At 32.6% G+C, this 19011-nt stretch overlaps 1 protein-coding gene across 1 annotated transcript in view; it reads right to left on the bottom strand.

The window, feature by feature from the left end:
• Window positions 1–19011, bottom strand: part of LOC134702083 (intermembrane lipid transfer protein VPS13B-like) — a 100685-nt gene that overhangs the window by 40256 nt on the left and 41418 nt on the right. Inside the window, exons 24-38 of the mRNA XM_063563173.1 lie at window positions 18114–18744; window positions 17716–17850; window positions 16804–16971; window positions 15657–15797; window positions 14875–15137; window positions 14193–14322; window positions 13583–13764; window positions 12280–12470; window positions 11309–11516; window positions 9360–9522; window positions 4571–4707; window positions 3930–4040; window positions 3232–3333; window positions 2599–2682; window positions 1793–1870 (exon numbers count right to left, since the gene is read on the bottom strand). Coding sequence (XP_063419243.1) covers window positions 1793–1870; window positions 2599–2682; window positions 3232–3333; window positions 3930–4040; window positions 4571–4707; window positions 9360–9522; window positions 11309–11516; window positions 12280–12470; window positions 13583–13764; window positions 14193–14322; window positions 14875–15137; window positions 15657–15797; window positions 16804–16971; window positions 17716–17850; window positions 18114–18744 — 2724 coding nt within the window. The remainder of the gene's footprint in view (window positions 1–1792; window positions 1871–2598; window positions 2683–3231; window positions 3334–3929; window positions 4041–4570; window positions 4708–9359; window positions 9523–11308; window positions 11517–12279; window positions 12471–13582; window positions 13765–14192; window positions 14323–14874; window positions 15138–15656; window positions 15798–16803; window positions 16972–17715; window positions 17851–18113; window positions 18745–19011) is intronic.

The raw sequence follows: 19011 nt of genomic DNA, 5'->3' as shown, positions 1-19011 counted from the left end.
TTACCAATTCAGGGGCAGCAACCCAACAACGGGATGTTCGATTCATCTGAAAATTTCAGGGAAAATAGATGTTGACCTGATAAACAATTTTACTCCATCAAATTGGCTCTTAAAGGTTTGATTTTTGAGTTATAAGCCAAAAACTGCATTTTACCCTTATGTTCTATTTTTAGCAATGGCAGCCATCTTGGTTGGTTTGATGGGTCACGCCATACATTTTTAAAACTAGATACCCCAATGATGATTGTGTACAAGTTTGGTTTAATTTGGCCTTGTAGTTTCAGAGGAGAAGATTTTTGTAAAAGATTACTCAGATGAACGAAAAATGGTTAAAAATTGACTATAAAGGGCAATAACTCCTAAAGGGGTCAACTGACCATTATGGTCATGTTGACTTATTTATAGATCTTACTTTGCTGAACATTATTGCTGTTTACAGTTTATCTCTATCTACAATAATATTCAAGATAATAAGCGAAAACGGACAAAATTTCCCTAAAATTACCAATTCAGGGGCAGCAACCCAACAACGGGTTGTCCGATTTATCTGAAAATTTCAGGGTGGATAGATGTTGACCTGATTAACAATTTAACCCCCATGTCAGATTTGCTCTAAATGCTTTGGTTTTTGAGTTATAAGCCAAAAACTGCATTTTACCCCTATGTTCTATTTTTAGCCATGGCGGCCATCTTGGTTGGTTTGACGGGTCACGCCACACATTTTTTAAACTAGATACCCCAATGATGATTGTGTACAAGTTTGATTTAATTTGGCCCAGTAGTTTTGGAGGAGAAGATTTTTGTAAAAGTTAACGACGACGACGCCGGACGCCAAGTGATGAGAAAAGCTCACTTGGCCCTTCGGGCCAGGTGAGCTAAAAATAAAAACAGACAAATAGTAGTACAGAATACACAACATAGAACTAAATACTAAGCACCACAACCCCCACCAAAAACTATGGGTGATCTCAGGTGCTTCTGAAGAGTAAGCAGATCCTACTCCACATAGGGCACCCCTCATGTTGCTCTTAGTCATACAGTTTCATTGTTTTCATGGCACAGTACCAAATATAATAAATCATAGTCAGCCATATGCTTATCTAACAGCAATAAACTTTGAATAAAAATTTGGAATAAAAGCTTAATTGTATTTATTCACCATGAGTAATACATAACCAAAATTTCATAGATAGGGTTAAAGCAACCATTAGAGAGATTACTTTCAGTGGCAGATCCAGAACTTTTCCTAAGGGGGGGGCCGCTCCAGTCATACCTTAATGATTCCCTATATAATCAACCAAAAGGGGGGGGGCCCTGGATCCGCCTATGACTTTTACAATTAATCGATGACAGATGGCTCTTTACAAGACTACTCTAGGTTTTCTATTTAATGACAGTAATAGTGTACATCAAATTTCTTAACTTCAATGACTTTTAATTGGGTAAATTATTAAAATGTAACTATATATATTATATTAAAAGTTGAGAAACGTCCAAATAGTTTAACAGGGTATAGTGTCTGCTTTGTATGAAACAATACAGTTAACAAGTGTGGACACACAGAAATGTCTCTATAGTGAAATGACTACATGCATATCTATCTGTTAAAATTCTGTTTTCAAGATCTATATTTGTCTTATGTTTTTAATGTGTTACCTGTAATTTTATATCATACCTGTTTATTTTTTTGAGATCTCCAACTATAGCAGTTCATCTGTCTGGAATATTGGTAGTATTTTATAAACAGTCCACACATTTTGACACATATGTTACCTATAATTTTATATCATACCTGTTTGGTTTTTTGAGATCTCCAACTATAGCAGTTCATTTGTCTGGAATGTAGCAGAATATTTTCTTCTGTGCCAACCTTCAATTGAAATTCAAGGTCATTATTATAAGTCTGTTCTTAAACAATGTAGGTACTCACAAAGATTTAGCCTATTTGTTTTAAATTAAAATTGTATGTTTGTAAATAACCACATCATCACTGAATCTGACAAATACAAACTGATCTATAATTGTTGTGCTTTGTATTATTTGCAAGCATGTATCATGTGTATAAGTCAAATAATCAAAGGTTTATGTTATTATGCCATTTAATTCAAATTAATGTTCATGGGTATTTAACTTATAAAATATAAACAGTATCTACCTAATACCTGATTTAAACCCATACCTGCCAACTGTCAATATTTGAGGGGGATTTTCCCCCATGGAGGCTCCCAAATGTAAATTTAAAAATAGCAATTGTGTCCACAATATAAACAAAACAATTAATTTTACAATGGCTTCATGCTTGTAAAAGTATAAAGAAGCCAAAAAACAACATTAAAATATATTTGTAGCCCCCTGAAAGGTTTTGAAGGACTATGAGTGCCATCTTGCATGCAAAACCCCCATGGGCATTTTGAAAAGTTGGTAGGTATGTAAACCAGAGAACATAATACAATTTCTAATGATGAATCAGAGACACATAGTATCAGATAATGGCAACAAGAGTAAATGTAGAGAAAAGGAAACATCTCACAAAAACTTTGCCTAGCTGACAAGTCTCTTAAATTATATATATATATGACTCAATACAAGATAGATTACCTGACCAAACCTGACCGTGTGACTTGTATCATTACAAATAACAAACTGGCTGTAAACCATTCTATCTTCACTAGGCTTAGTTATCTGAAAATATAATAAATTGCTTGAAACAAATAATATATTATTATAATATATTAATAAGTTATTTCTACAATTTCCCTACACCCCAAAAAGTGTGTCCCCGATTTTTAGATTATTCTAATTTTCAGACTTTTCAGGGGTTTTGAATAGTGGAAACCTTTAACTAAGTAAACTCTGTAATTAATAATGCATTTCATTAAATCTTGAGAACAAATGAGATGCATATCTCTTGCTCAATAAATTAGGTACAAAAAAAGGACTGAAATACACCTTATTGCTGATTGTCTGCCATTACTGGACATCACACAGGTTCCAGTTAAATTTTGACGTCGTAATACAAAACATCTGAAGCCATAATGAAAAAGTGATTGTTGTATGACGTCAATAGTTCAAGAGGAACAGATTCTTGGGTCAGTTCGGAATAGGGATAAGGTGTATAAATAAGGAATAGGGATAAGGTGTATAAATAAGTTCTCAAACAAATATTCTCAGTTAACTTTGCAGTCTGAAGATTTGTATTTACAAAATATTTGTCAAACTTAAGTACCATACCTGGGAAAATGAGTTGACAGCACAGTGAATGGTATGAACAGTCCCCTGTCCTACACTTAGTGACAAAGGTCCAACATTAAAGTTACTCTCTAAGGCTGGTGGCTGAAAAGGGGAAAACATATTTATAGCTTATGTTACATTTTGATGAACAGATTAAAAATGGTATAACTATCTTGTTCACATTTGGAATAGGTATGGCAGCTTTAAATGTAACTACAATATGATATAAAATACGACTTAAACTTCCAAAAAACAGGAGGGTTGACATGTATTATAAAAAACACTGTTACTTAACTTTTTTTGTTTCCTTGCTTGTGTAATGATTGTTTACACTACTGAAATTCCTCATTTTAAATATCAGTGGTATATATATACAGTAGCAGACATATAATAAGTTGCTAAACTACTACAAATCTCCTCAATTTACCTTTTTTTTTTTTATTTGTTCTCATAGATTCTAAATTTTCATTTACCTTTTAGTTGTTTATAGTGCTAAATGATTTTGATTGCTTTCATTCATTTTATGTGTGGTTATGTGTTACTGATAATATATATGAATGCTTTGAGTGCCTTGCATGTATATCATATTCATTCTTTGTCTGTATGTGTTTGTTTTTTATATTAGGCGAAAAGCTCTAAAGAGCTTATGCTTGTATGTTTATACCATGCCAAATCAAAATAAAGATTTCTTATCTTACCTTTAGATGTTGTAGAAAGTTGACGTCACAGTAAACATCAGTTAGAGGTATCACTGGGTGGACTGTTAAATGTTTCATTTCTACCACACTCAAACCTACATTACTGCTGACCTATAAATAGAAATGATGTAAAACAATGCTATAATGCGTTTGTTTTTTCTACACTGGCTAGAAGTATAGGAGGAGTGCTGAGATCTCAAAAAACATGTTTAATCCAGCAACATTTTTGTGCCTGTCCCAAGTCAGGAGCCTCTGGCCTAAGGCTTTGTTAGTCTTGTACGATTTTTAATTTTAGTTTCCTGTGTATAATTTGGAGTTTAGTATGTCCATTATCACTGAACGAGTATACAGTATGTTTAGGGGCTAGTTGAAGGACGCTTCCGGGTGTGGGAGTGTCTCACTGTATTGAAGACCCTTTGGTACCCTTCGGTTGTAATCTGCTCTATGGTCAGGTTGTTGTCTCTTTGACACATTCCCCATTTCCATTTTCAATTTTATAGGCATAAATCAAAATCTAGGATTCATGAAGAGCTTTATAAGTTGTTAAGTTTTCAGGCCCTCACCATAAGAAAAGATTGATTATGGGGAGGGACTAAATTGTTCAGGTTAATAACCAATAAAGTAAAAATAAGGGTCAGTACCTGTATACATATTCTAGCCAGATCTCCTACTAGTTGATGGCCTGTTATCATCAGGTTTTTCATTGTAACAACAGCAAACTCTTCGTCAACAATGGATGTATCATCAAATATAAATGGCTTCAACTTCCCGGGTACATCTGTAACACAATGAAAACAATTATGTACATCTGTAACACATTGAAAACAATTATGTACATCTGTTACACATGGAAAACAATTATGTACATCTGTTACACATGGAAAACAATTATGTACATCTGTAACACATTGAAAACAATTATGTACATCTGTAACACATTGAAAACAATTATGTGTAACACATTGAAAACAATTATGTACATCTGTAACATTGAAAACAATTATGTACATCTGTAACACATTGAAAACAATTATGTACATCTGTTACACATGGAAAACAATTATGTACATCTGTAACACATTGAAAACAATTATGTACATCTGTAACACATTGAAAACAATTATGTGTAACACATTGAAAACAATTATGTACATCTGTAACATTGAAAACAATTATGTACATCTGTAACACATTGAAAACAATTATGTACATCTGCAACACATTGAAAACAATTATGTACATCTGTAACACATTGAAAACAATTATGTGTAACACATTGAAAACAATTATGTACATCTGTTACACATGGAAAACAATTATGTACATATGTAACACATTGAAAACAATTATGTACATCTGTAACACATTGAAAACAATTATGTGTAACACATTGAAAACAATTATGTACATCTGTAACATTGAAAACAATTATGTACATCTGTAACATTGAAAACAATTATGTACATCTGTAACACATTGAAAACAATTATGTACATCTGTAACACATTGAAAACAATTATCTGTTACACATGGAAAACAATTATGTACATCTGTAACACATGGAAAAAAATTATGTACATCTGTAACACAATGAAAACAATTATGTACATCTGTTACACATTGAAAACAATTATGTACATCTGTAACACATGGAAAACAATTATGACATCTGTAACACATGGAAAACAATTATGTACATCTGTAACACATCGAAAACAATTATGTACATCTGTAACACATTGAAAACAATTATGTACATCTGTAACACAATGAAAACAATTATGTACATCTGTAACACATTGAAAACAATTATGTACATCTGTAACACATCGAAAACAATTATGTACATCTGTTACACATGGAAAACAATTATGTGTAACACATTGAAAACAATTATGTACATCTGTAACACATTGAAAACAATTATGTGTAACACATTGAAAACAATTATGTGTAACACATTGAAAACAATTATGTGTAACACATTGAAAACAATTATGTACATCTGTAACACATCTGTAACACATTGAAAACAATTATGTACATCTGTAACACATTGAAAACAATTATGTACATCTGTTACACATGGAAAACAATTATGTACATCTGTAACACAATGAAAACAATTATGTACATCTGTAACACAATGAAAACAACTATGTACATCTGTAACACATGGAAAACAATTATGTACATCTGTAACATTGAAAACAATTATGTACATCTGTAACACATTGAAAACAATTATGTACATCTGTTACACATGGAAAACAATTATGTACATCTGTAACACATTGAAAACAATTATGTACATCTGTAACACATTGAAAACAATTATGTGTAACACATTGAAAACAATTATGTACATCTGTAACATTGAAAACAATTATGTACATCTGTAACACATTGAAAACAATTATGTACATCTGCAACACATTGAAAACAATTATGTACATCTGTAACACATTGAAAACAATTATGTGTAACACATTGAAAACAATTATGTACATCTGTTACACATGGAAAACAATTATGTACATATGTAACACATTGAAAACAATTATGTACATCTGTAACACATTGAAAACAATTATGTGTAACACATTGAAAACAATTATGTACATCTGTAACATTGAAAACAATTATGTACATCTGTAACATTGAAAACAATTATGTACATCTGTAACACATTGAAAACAATTATGTACATCTGTAACACATTGAAAACAATTATCTGTTACACATGGAAAACAATTATGTACATCTGTAACACATGGAAAAAAATTATGTACATCTGTAACACAATGAAAACAATTATGTACATCTGTTACACATTGAAAACAATTATGTACATCTGTAACACATGGAAAACAATTATGACATCTGTAACACATGGAAAACAATTATGTACATCTGTAACACATCGAAAACAATTATGTACATCTGTAACACATTGAAAACAATTATGTACATCTGTAACACAATGAAAACAATTATGTACATCTGTAACACATTGAAAACAATTATGTACATCTGTAACACATCGAAAACAATTATGTACATCTGTTACACATGGAAAACAATTATGTGTAACACATTGAAAACAATTATGTACATCTGTAACACATTGAAAACAATTATGTGTAACACATTGAAAACAATTATGTGTAACACATTGAAAACAATTATGTGTAACACATTGAAAACAATTATGTACATCTGTAACACATCTGTAACACATTGAAAACAATTATGTACATCTGTAACACATTGAAAACAATTATGTACATCTGTTACACATGGAAAACAATTATGTACATCTGTAACACAATGAAAACAATTATGTACATCTGTAACACAATGAAAACAACTATGTACATCTGTAACACATGGAAAACAATTATGTACATCTGTAACACATGGAAAACAATTATGTACATCTGTAACACATGGAAAACAATTATGTACATCTGTAACACAATGAAAACAATTATGTACATCTGTAACACAATGAAAACAATTATGTACATCTGTAACACATCGAAAACAATTATGTACATCTGTAACACATCAAAAACAATTATGTACATCTGTTACACAATGAAAACAATTATGTACATCTGTAACACATGGAAAACAATTATGTACATCTGTAACACAATGAACACAATTATGTACATCTGTAAAACATTGAAAACAATTATGTACATCTGTAACACATCGAAAACAATTATGTACATCTGTAACACATCGAAAACAATTATGTACATCTGTAACACATCGAAAACAATTATGTACATCTGTAACACATTGAAAACAATTATGTACATCTGTAACACAATGAAAACCATTATGTACATCTGTAACACAATGAAAACAATTATGTACATCTGTAACACATCGAAAACAATTATGTACATCTGTAACACATTGAAAACAATTATGTACATCTGTAACACATGGAAAACAATTATGTACATCTGTAACACATTGAAAACAATTATGTACATCTGTAACACAATGAAAACCATTATGTACATCTGTAACACAATGAAAACAATTATGTACATCTGTAACACAATGAAAACAATTATGTACATCTGTAACACATTGAAAACAATTATGTACATCTGTAACACAATGAAACAATTATGTACATCTGTAACACAATGAAAACAATTATGTACATCTGTAACACATCGAAAACAATTATGTACATCTGTAACACAATGAAAACAATTATGTACATCTGTAACACATCGAAAACAATTATGTACATCTGTAACACAATGAAAACAATTATGTACATCTGTAACACAATGAAAACAATTATGTACATCTGTAACACATGGAAAACAATTATGTACATCTGTAACACATTGAGAACAATTATGTACATCTGTAACACATGGAGAACAATTATGTACATCTGTAACACATGGAAAACAATTATGTACATCTGTAACACATGGAAAACAATTATGTACATCTGTAACACATGGAAAACAATTATGTACATCTGTAACACATTGAAAACAATTATGTACATCTGTAACACATGGAAAACAATTATGTACAGCCGTAACACATTGAAAACAATTATGTACATCTGTAACACAATGAAAACAATTATGTACATCTGTAACACATTGAAAACAATTATTAATTTTTCTTAACTATATCTACTCGACTAAATAATTCACAAAAGAAACAAAAAAATAAAAACAAATATGATACTGTGGATTTATTTATTTTTCGTGGTTATCAATTTTCGTGGACTGAGGAAAACTTGCAGTTTCGTGGATATTTGATTGCAAAACCTATAGAAATTTTGTAATTCGTTGAACATTTGAATTCGTGGTTCAGCTATACCCCCAAAAGCCAATGAAAATTGGTTTCCAACGAAAAATAATGAATCCACAGTAGACTACAACAAAAGGCAATTACAGACGCTTACAATGACTTGCAGCTCTACATGATATATATTGCACTGAAGAACCTACAAATATTTATGTTTTAAAGGACAGAAATGCTTTTCTTGGCAGATTATCTCCCCCTTGATACATTTATCATCACAAATGCAACCACAAAAATGAACCAATCAAACTGTAAAACAATTATGATATTTTACTGTATTTTGATTTGACGTTGATAGAAAGGATAAAAATTTTGATAAATTATGAGTTAGAAAATGTTTCATACAGTAATGTCTGCAATTAATGATTCTAAAGTACTTCAAAGTTTAAAGCAAACTGGATAAATACAATAGATCAATAGTTACGGACAAGATGATGAAAACAATATTTTTTTTACAAAACAATCTGTTCGTATTCCTCTGCAATCTTATTTTCAAAACCATCAATAACTAATTGTTTATTCTGGACTATAAAGGTATCACATTCAAAACCTTAACTTAGAATTTATAAATACCTTGTCCCATGTGTTGAGGATGATTCTGTAGTCTGACTTCTATAACAGGACAGGACAAACAGACCTGTGTGACTGGAACTAACGTGAACATATAAGAGTACCACTCCCCTAACTTTATAAATACCTTGTCCCATGTGTTGAGGATGATTCTGTAGTCTGACTTCTATAACAGGACAGGACAAACAGACCTGTGTGACAGGAACTAACGTGGAGATATAATAAGGGTATCACTCCCCTAACTTTATAAATACCTTGTCCCATGTGTTGAGGATGATTCTGTAGTCTGACTTCTATAACAGGACAGGACAAACAGACCTGTGTGACTGGAACTAACGTGGAGATATAAGAGTATCACTCCCCTAACTTTATAAATACCTTGTCCCATGTGTTGAGGATGATTCTGTAGTCTGACTTCTATAACAGGACAGGACAAGCAGACCTGTGTGACTGGAACTAACGTGGATATATAAGAGTATCACTCCCCTAACTTTATAAATACCTTGTCCCATGTGTTGAGGATGATTCTGTAGTCTGACTTCTATAACAGGACAGGACAAACAGACCTGTGTGACAGGAACTAACGTGGAGATATAAGAGTATCACTCCCCTAACTTTATAAATACCTTGTCCCATGTGTTGAGGATGATTCTGTAGTCTGACTTCTATAACAGGACAGGACAAACAGACCTGTGTGACTGGAACTAACGTGGAGATATAAGAGTATCACTCCCCTAACTTTATAAATACCTTGTCCAATGTGTTGAGGATGATTCTGTAGTCTGACTTCTATAACAGGACAGGACAAACAGACCTGTGTGACTGGAACTAACGTGGAGATATAAGAGTATCACTCCCCTAACTTTATAAATACCTTGTCCCATGTGTTGAGGATGATTCTGTAGTCTGACTTCTATAACAGGACAGGACAAGCAGACCTGTGTGACTGGAACTAACGTGGATATATAAGAGTATCACTCCCCTAACTTTATAAATACCTTGTCCCATGTGTTGAGGATGATTCTGTAGTCTGACTTCTATAACAGGACAGGACAAACAGACCTGTGTGACAGGAACTAACGTGGAGATATAAGAGTATCACTCCCCTAACTTTATAAATACCTTGTCCCATGTGTTGAGGATGATTCTGTAGTCTGACTTCTATAACAGGACAGGACAAACAGACCTGTGTGACTGGAACTAACGTGGAGATATAAGAGTATCACTCCCCTAACTTTATAAATACCTTGTCCCATGTGTTGAGGATGATTCTGTAGTCTGACTTCTATAACAGGACAGGACAAACAGACCTGTGTGACTGGAACTAACGTGGAGATATAAGAGTATCACTCACCTAACTTTATAACTACCTTGTCCCAAGTGTTGAGGATGATTCTGTAGTCTGACTTCTATAACAGGACAGGACAAACAGACCTGTGTGACAGGAACTAACGTGAACATATAAGAGTATCACTCACCTAACTTTATAAATACCTTGTCCAATGTGTTGAGGATGATTCTGTAGTCTGACTTCTATAACAGGACAGGACAAGCAGACCTGTGTGACTGGAACTAACGTGGAGATATAAGAGTATCACTCCCTTAACTTTATAAATACCTTGTCCCATGTGTTGAGGATGATTCTGTAGTCTGACTTCTATAACAGGACAGGACAAACAGACCTGTGTGACTGGAACTAACGTGGAGATGTTATAATGGTATCACTCCCCTAACTTTATAAATACCTTGTCCCATGTGTTGAGGATGATTCTGTAGTCTGACTTCTATAACAGGACAGGACAAACAGACCTGTGTGACAGGAACTAACGTGGAGATATAAGAGTATCACTCCCCTAACTTTATAAATACCTTGTCCCATGTGTTGAGGATGATTCTGTAGTCTGACTTCTATAACAGGACAGGACAAACAGACCTGTGTGACAGGAACTAACATGGAGATATAATGGTATCACTCCCCTAACTTTATAAATACCTTGTCCCATGTATTGAGGATGATTCTGTAGTCTGACTTCTATAACAGGACAGGACAAGCAGACCTGTGTAACTGGAACTAAGGTGGATATGTAACACGAGTCTACTCTCATGGCCGCAGCTAAAGATATCGGTAAGATGGCTAAAGTAGCTTCATCATTCTTATGTCTGGAATAAAAAATCAAACAAGGAAGTAAGACAGAGATATAACAAGTCTACTCTCATCAGGCCGCAGCTAAAGATATCAGTAAGATGGCTAGAGAAAGCTTTATCATTCTTATGTCGGGAATAAAAAACAAAAACAATCGAACAGGAAGATCATGTGACAGGAATTAACCTGGAGTTGTTACAAAAAGCTCCTCTCATGGCTGTGCACAGCAAAAGATATTGGTAAGATGGCTAGAGTAGCTACTTCATTATTCATTCTAATGTCTGGAAATAAACTAACTTGTATTTTTTATCTATCTGATGAGTTAAGCCTTTTTCAACTGATTTTTATAGTTCGTTCTTATGTTGTACTGTTATACCACTGTCCCAGGTTAGGGGGAGGGTCTGGATCCCGCTAACATGTTTAACCCCGCCACATTATTTATGTATGTGCCTGTCCCAAGTCAGGAGCCTGTAATTCAGTGGTTGTCATTTGTTTATGTGTTACATATTTGTTTTTCGTTCATTTTTTTACATAAATAAGGCCGTTAGTTTTCTCGTTTGAATTGTTTTACATTGTCTTAGCGGGGCCTTTTATAGCTAACTATGCGGTATGGGCTTTGCTCATTGTTGAAGACCGTACGGTGACCTATAGTTGTTAATGTTTGTGTCATTTTGGTCTTTTGTGGATAGCTGTCTCATTGGCAAGCATACCACATCTTCTTTTTTATAAGATTGTGAGAGGTATGACACAGTTATGTCCCTTGAACCACAATAAACTTACTGTTGAGAGTTCTCTATAAATCCTTGATATACCACAACCCTCCAGAGGTATGACACAGTTATGTCCCTTGCATTATCAGCCTTGATTTCTGGGAACAGTAATGATGTTTCCTCATTTTCAGATAACTCAAAATCAATGTAGTTAACAAAGTTGTGTGTAGCTGGATCATAATACTGCAGACAACATGGTATCTATAAATAAATCAGTGTAGTTAACAAAGTTGTGTGTGGCTGGATCATAATACTGCAGACAACATGGTATCTATAAATAAATCAGTGTAGTTAACAAAGTTGTGTGTGGCTGGGTCATAATACTGCAGACAACATGGTATCTATAAATAAATCAGTGTAGTTAACAAAGTTGTGTGTGGCTGGATCATAATACTGCAGACAACATGGTATCTATAAATAAATCAGTGTAGTTAACAAAGTTGTGTGTGGCTGGGTCATAATACTGCAGACAACATGGTATCTATAAATAAATCAGTGTAGTTAACAAAGTTGTGTGTGGCTGGATCATAATACTGCAGACAACATGGTATCTATAAATAAATCAGTGTAGTTAACAAAGTTGTGTGTGGCTGGGTCATAATACTGCAGACAACATGGTATCTATAAATAAATCAGTGTAGTTAACAAAGTTGTGTGTGGCTGGGTCATAATACTGCAGACAACATGGTATCTATAAATAAATCAGTGTAGTTAACAAAGTTGTGTGTGGCTGGGTCATAATACTGCAGACAACATGGTATCTAAAAATAACATTCAAAAGATATACACCTTAGGCTATTTGGTCCATTCCGGGAAAAACAGTAATTTATACAACTTCCTGTTTAGGTCACCGGCGGAAAAATGGAGGTCATCAGTAGTGAGCTGAGGGAGGAAAAACTTTAGAAAGTGATCATCAAGAAACTTTGATAAAGTATGATTCACTTTTTTCGAAATTAAAATTGAAGTAAAAAAATATTTTGTTTGAAGCATTAACGGTAGTTTAAACAGGTCTCATTAAAAAGTATCATGCATGGTGAATTTTTTAAACAGGGTCCCAGATAGCTTGAACTGGATGAAAAAGTTGTGTAATTTTAGAACTTATCCGGAATGGAATAAATAGCGATTAGGTGTATTATATCAAAGCTGAAAATAAAATTGTGAGTCTTTTTCAATATACCTCCCTCCATATACATTTCAGCCTTTAAATAAGTCCTTTATCATCTTTATGGGTAATTTTCAATGGAGTTAGAGTAACTTATGAGACAGCAACATAAAGTTGATTTTATGTAAACTTGACAAGGGAGACAACTTACCAGCTGTTCCTCATCATACTCCTCTGTCATCTGTTTAACAGGGACATTAAATGGTATTGGTGTAAACTTGACAAGGGAGACAACTCTAGGTTGATGGTAACACCAGGTCATGTGGCTATTCCCATCTTTATCCCTGTTACAAAAGATTAGCTCCCCTGGATCACACTTACTGGAGATTTCATCTGAAAATGTCAAGCATAAACGTTAAATTAAGTTGCAATTGCAGTCATTTAATGAATTGAAATAGAGATTACCAATAAATCGTTTTACAAATTGAGATCCCAACTTAAAGTATAACCCAATTTACTACATTTTCATAAACTTGTATGAGTATGCTGTGAGTAGTTTCCTTAAATTATTTGTTGTTTATAATTGTTTGTACATAAATCAGGTAATTTTTCTTCTTTTTTGAATTGTTTTGGTCATATTTAGACATTTTATATATTGCTTTGAGGCATGGATTTTGCTCATTATTGATGTATAAATTGACCTTTTGTTACTGACTTTTGGGGTCTGGAGGAAAGTTGTCTCATAGGCAATCTTACAATATCTACTTATTTCTATATTCATAACTTTAATCATTGTCTGATTCGTATATAAATGAACAAACCTTGGTCAATGACATAATTGAACTGGCCCTGTCTTAGATCATCTTGTGTTTCATCTGTAGTAAATGGTCTAGTACCAGTTTTCTTACTTTCTGTTTCCCCTGTGTCAGATTTATCTCCCTTTGATTTTTTCTAGAATTATATTTTGAACATTTTTATGCCAGACTGTGTTAACTTAATTTCTAAATTTTATGGAGAAGACGGAACTCAGTTGGAAAACTTGTGTCTAATCCATTTGTTTTGAACAATAAAATATGTTTAAACTAACTAAATTTCTGTATAAGATTCTATAAAGTGTATTTTGTCTTGAAAAAATATTTCCTTTTCTAGATGCAAATTTATTTTTCTGTACTTTTTATCAAAAACCGCAAATTTAAATAAAAACATAAAGCTTTACTCATAAGCTATTCAAAAGCGAATTTCTTTGGTATTCAATTAAGTTGAACTTTATGAGCTATCTTCCCTTCCCCAATAGAAGTATTCTATGAAGAAGGAGTTGGTAACAATTAATGTGAAAGTTAATTACACATGACAGCATGCTCACATGAAACACAAAAATTAAAGAAGCCCTGATTCACAGTTCCTGAGAAACATTTGACTTGAATTTCATGGGATTGAAGAACATATATAAACCAGAATACCTCTCTCTTTGGAATGGAGGTTTTCCTAAAAAAAAATACTTACAGGAACAAGTGCAGCAAGCTCTTTCAAAATTTTATCAAAGCACATGATATGTTCTTGTCCAATCAAAACAGACAGCAGTCCTGTTGTCAGGGTTACAACAGATCTAGGTGATGTAACATCTTGATCAATGTCACTGTAAAGCTGTATATCTGTTTCTATGGTAATACCAAACGGCTGGACTAATGTCCTTGATAGCTTCTCAAATGAAGTTTTCACTGTAGCATTCTTCAGGTGCATATTTATATAAACTTCCATAGTTTTTCCTGGAAGTTTTAATCAGAAAAATTGAACTCCAATACTATGGATTCATTATCATGGGATACCTATTTTCATGGTTTTTGTGGATATAAAGACAATGCATGAATTGAAATTTAAAAGCATAAGCATAAGGTTTCTATAGAATCGTATGCAATTCTTCACCTTCTTGTCAGTGGTTGTCTTCAGTCCCTTGATTTGGATGGCAAATCATTAATTACTTTACCAGGACCAGCTTGTAATATTGTAAAGACATTTGTTTATTGTATAAGACCGTATTTTGACCTCTTGTAATTTTGTAAAGATATTTGTTTATTGTATAAGACCGTATTTTGACCTCTTGTAATTTTGTAAAGATATTTGTTTATTGTATAAGACCGTATTTTGACCTCTTGTAGTCCTTTGTGTCACTGGTTTTGTTGTCTCAGTGATGTAAACCTTATGTCTCTTTATTTCAACAGTAAAGAAATTAAGAGCCATGTGTATTAAACTTGAAAATGTCGTCTTCTATTATTATTAAACCATACCTATCTTATTGTGATTAAAGTTAGTTTCTAATGACAACCAATCTAAACTCCCTGTTATCCCATGATTCTTGTCTCCTGTCTCCATAGCAACAATAACCTGATCTGTATATAGATCAAACTTGCTCACTTTTGATAATATTGCTGAAAAATAGAATGTCTCCTTTTGTCAAAATTTACATCAGTGAAATAATAATCACAATATATATTGCATTTATTGGCACCATTGTTATAGAAAGCAAGGGCCAAAACTCTTGGAAAAAAATTTAAAGTTGAAATTGTCAAAATCAAAATTGACCTCAACTTTGTCATCAGACGCACACCATTAAAACTATAAAAGGAATTAGTTAAATTGTTCTAAAGTTGTCATATTTGATGACATAAAGACTAAGTACTATTTGTTAATTTATCAAGGACCATAACTCTGGAACAACAAAAGTAAAAATAATCAATATAAACTTAACCTTTTCTTAATCTATCAAATTATATTAATTATCATCATTTTAACCAAGTTAATCAACCCTTTAATACTGTGAAACAACCAGTTTGTCAAAGGAAAACCATTATTATTCTTCTTATCTTAATTGTTACTGGAAAGATTTTAACATTGACTTCAGGATGTTCTAAAGTGAAATTAAAAAAATTCTAGAATATAAAATTGTTATTATAAGTCAGAAGAGCAGAAGTTAAGGAAGAAAATATGCTCACAATATTGATAGGTTATAGATCTCCTTATGAGATACTTTTTTTTTAAATGGAAAGAAAAGGCTGATTCTTGTCTTTTATATTATATTAGGCATGGCTCATAGATAATTTAAGGTGGTACCTTACTCTACAGGGAGATATCTCTGTAAAGTCAGCCAAATGTTTTAATTACATTGTCTTGTAAAAGGAACATAAAGCTTCTCAATGATCAAAATTGGTGTTTGTCAAATTGCTATATAACAAGTGTAATTTTTCTGACAAAATGGTTGGTTCAAAACTTTTTTAAATTTTTATATTTTTGTTAAAGTGTCAAAGTAAATACTTTGACAAAATTTTATGAAAATTAAACGAGCCAAATTAATTTTAGTGAAAGTGTTGGGTACCACCTTAAGTACATCCTTAAATTAAAACTCTCTATAAACAAGTAAATCATATTCTACTTTACCTTGGAATGGATCAGGAGCATGCTCTGTTGTTGTCTTCTCAGTTCTGGGTGGTCTCTCAGAGGATTTAGTCTGAGGGACAATCTCAGAAATGAAATGTTTAACATGGTCAATCTTATCCAGGTTGAAGTTCACTTTTAGTGGCCTGTCTAATCTTAGATGTATAATTGCTAAAGATAAAATATTATATTTAATACTTTTCATAATATACAATATGGGATAACTAATCGCTGTATTTGAATATAAAAAATAAGACAACGCGTGAGTGAACGACCCATGAATCCATAGTGGCGTTCGGTCACAAGTTTATTTTTTATATTCAAATACGGCGATTAGTTATACTTTTTATTTCATTGGCTAATGGCCTTTTTCATGAAATTAATGTAGAAAATGTAAGGAACTATATGTTTTTCCTACGCATTCACAGTTTGTTTTGATCCGACGTTATCGACGTCTTTACAATGCCTATTGTTGTATGAAATCAGAGAGTGAAATAACCAAGTTTATTTCACATGTGAAATTATCGGTTTTTATTTAACTGGGAAATCAATGTAATTCATTGCAACCAATGTAATAAATTCTCATATCATAATGTTTGATTTTCTCTCCTTGATGTTTGTTTCATATGTGTTAACTTTATACTATACTTTTGTCAAAAGAAAGTTACCCTCATAAATCTTATTTATGCACAATGACATTTCAATTGACTTTGATATTTTCTGATATGAAAAAAATCATTGCAATAATTTGACACAAGCTTTGGGTGAATAATTGTGTACATGAGGAAAGATTTTTAAGATATTTTCTACTTTTAGTGTATATACATGTAGGTTTAGAGTATGTTAAACTTTGTGGTATTTTGTTATAAGAAATTAACTGGACCAAGGGTGTTTTTTTTCTTTTTATAGAATTACCTGGACCAATGAGAAAGTCCTCTATTTTTAGTGTATATAGACTTGGGGGTATTCCTGTTTTTGGATGAGGTTTTCCAGGTCTGGTTTCAAACCAATACACATTAAAATCAGTTGTCTCTGGTATGGTCTTCATGTCTATATATAAAGAAAACATGTATGTTAGTCAAATTTTTACGTCACCTTTTTTTAAGATCACAATGGAACCTTGTTTTACAAGTTGACTTTTTATATGGTTGTTTATTGACTATATCATACAAAATGTTTTGACTACAAATATAATTTACTGATTAACTAACTTTTGACAACATTTCAATTATTTAAGATATTTTTATCCTGAAAATGTTGTCAGAATTTGATGTTAATCAATAATATAAGTGATGATTTTGACCATTTCTTACCTAGATGAGCTGACCGTAAAGACGACCCCTTGACAAGAACATCATAACAGGACATTTCAAACTTCTGTTGACCTTGATGACATGATAACACTGTATGTGGTTGTGATATATAAACATATAGGAATGGATCAAGAGACAGCTGTGTCGTATCCTCAGGGTCAGGCACATCCAGTTTTATAAACGTGTGCTTCCCTGAAGGTGTCCTCGTTAGATCTGGAGTCTCGGCTAGTTTTACTTTATGTCTCTGGTCTTTGTTGTGTTTATGTGTGTATGTTATCACTGATATTCTACTGGCTGTCAAAAGAATATCTAATGGTGTGATGACCTTTGACCTCATATCTAAATCCTGAGGTGTCAAGACGACATCAGGATTTCTGTCCTTGACCTTCCTAGCCGTTATAGTGGATACATCACTTTCTATTCCACTGTCCGCCACTAGGATTTCTGATCCACTTCCTGATAAATCCACTCTGTCGACAGTCTCTTCTATGAGATCATCTTCCCTTGTTTCTCTGAGTTTAGCCATTGTTTGTATAGTTATCTCTGACAATAACTTGACCTGGTTTGTACTGACATAAATGTCAAGGTCATTGGTGAAGTTCATTTCTAAAGCATGTCCACAAACTAAAATCTGAAATACGAATGGTGTCAAGTAAGAGTAAAAAAATGACTCCTCCCTCTTTTTCCAAAAAAATATAAAACATATAAAATAGATAAATATTTGTTTCTCCTTCTTTCAGTAATAGGAGTTGAATTTAACACTTTTAAATGTGATTTAATTTATTCTCCTTCAATATCATTTTCTATTTATGTATAGCTTTGAAAAAGTTTTGGCATAAACAAGTATTGACGCCTCCGGGTGCGGGAATTTCTCGCTACATTGAAGACCTGTTGGTGA

This window comes from Mytilus trossulus, unplaced genomic scaffold (genome assembly GCF_036588685.1).
Source record: "Mytilus trossulus isolate FHL-02 unplaced genomic scaffold, PNRI_Mtr1.1.1.hap1 h1tg000396l__unscaffolded, whole genome shotgun sequence".
Lineage (NCBI taxonomy): Eukaryota > Metazoa > Mollusca > Bivalvia > Mytilida > Mytilidae > Mytilus > Mytilus trossulus.
Note: the sequence above shows the minus strand (reverse complement) of the source record. Positions and strands in the feature narration are given on the sequence as shown.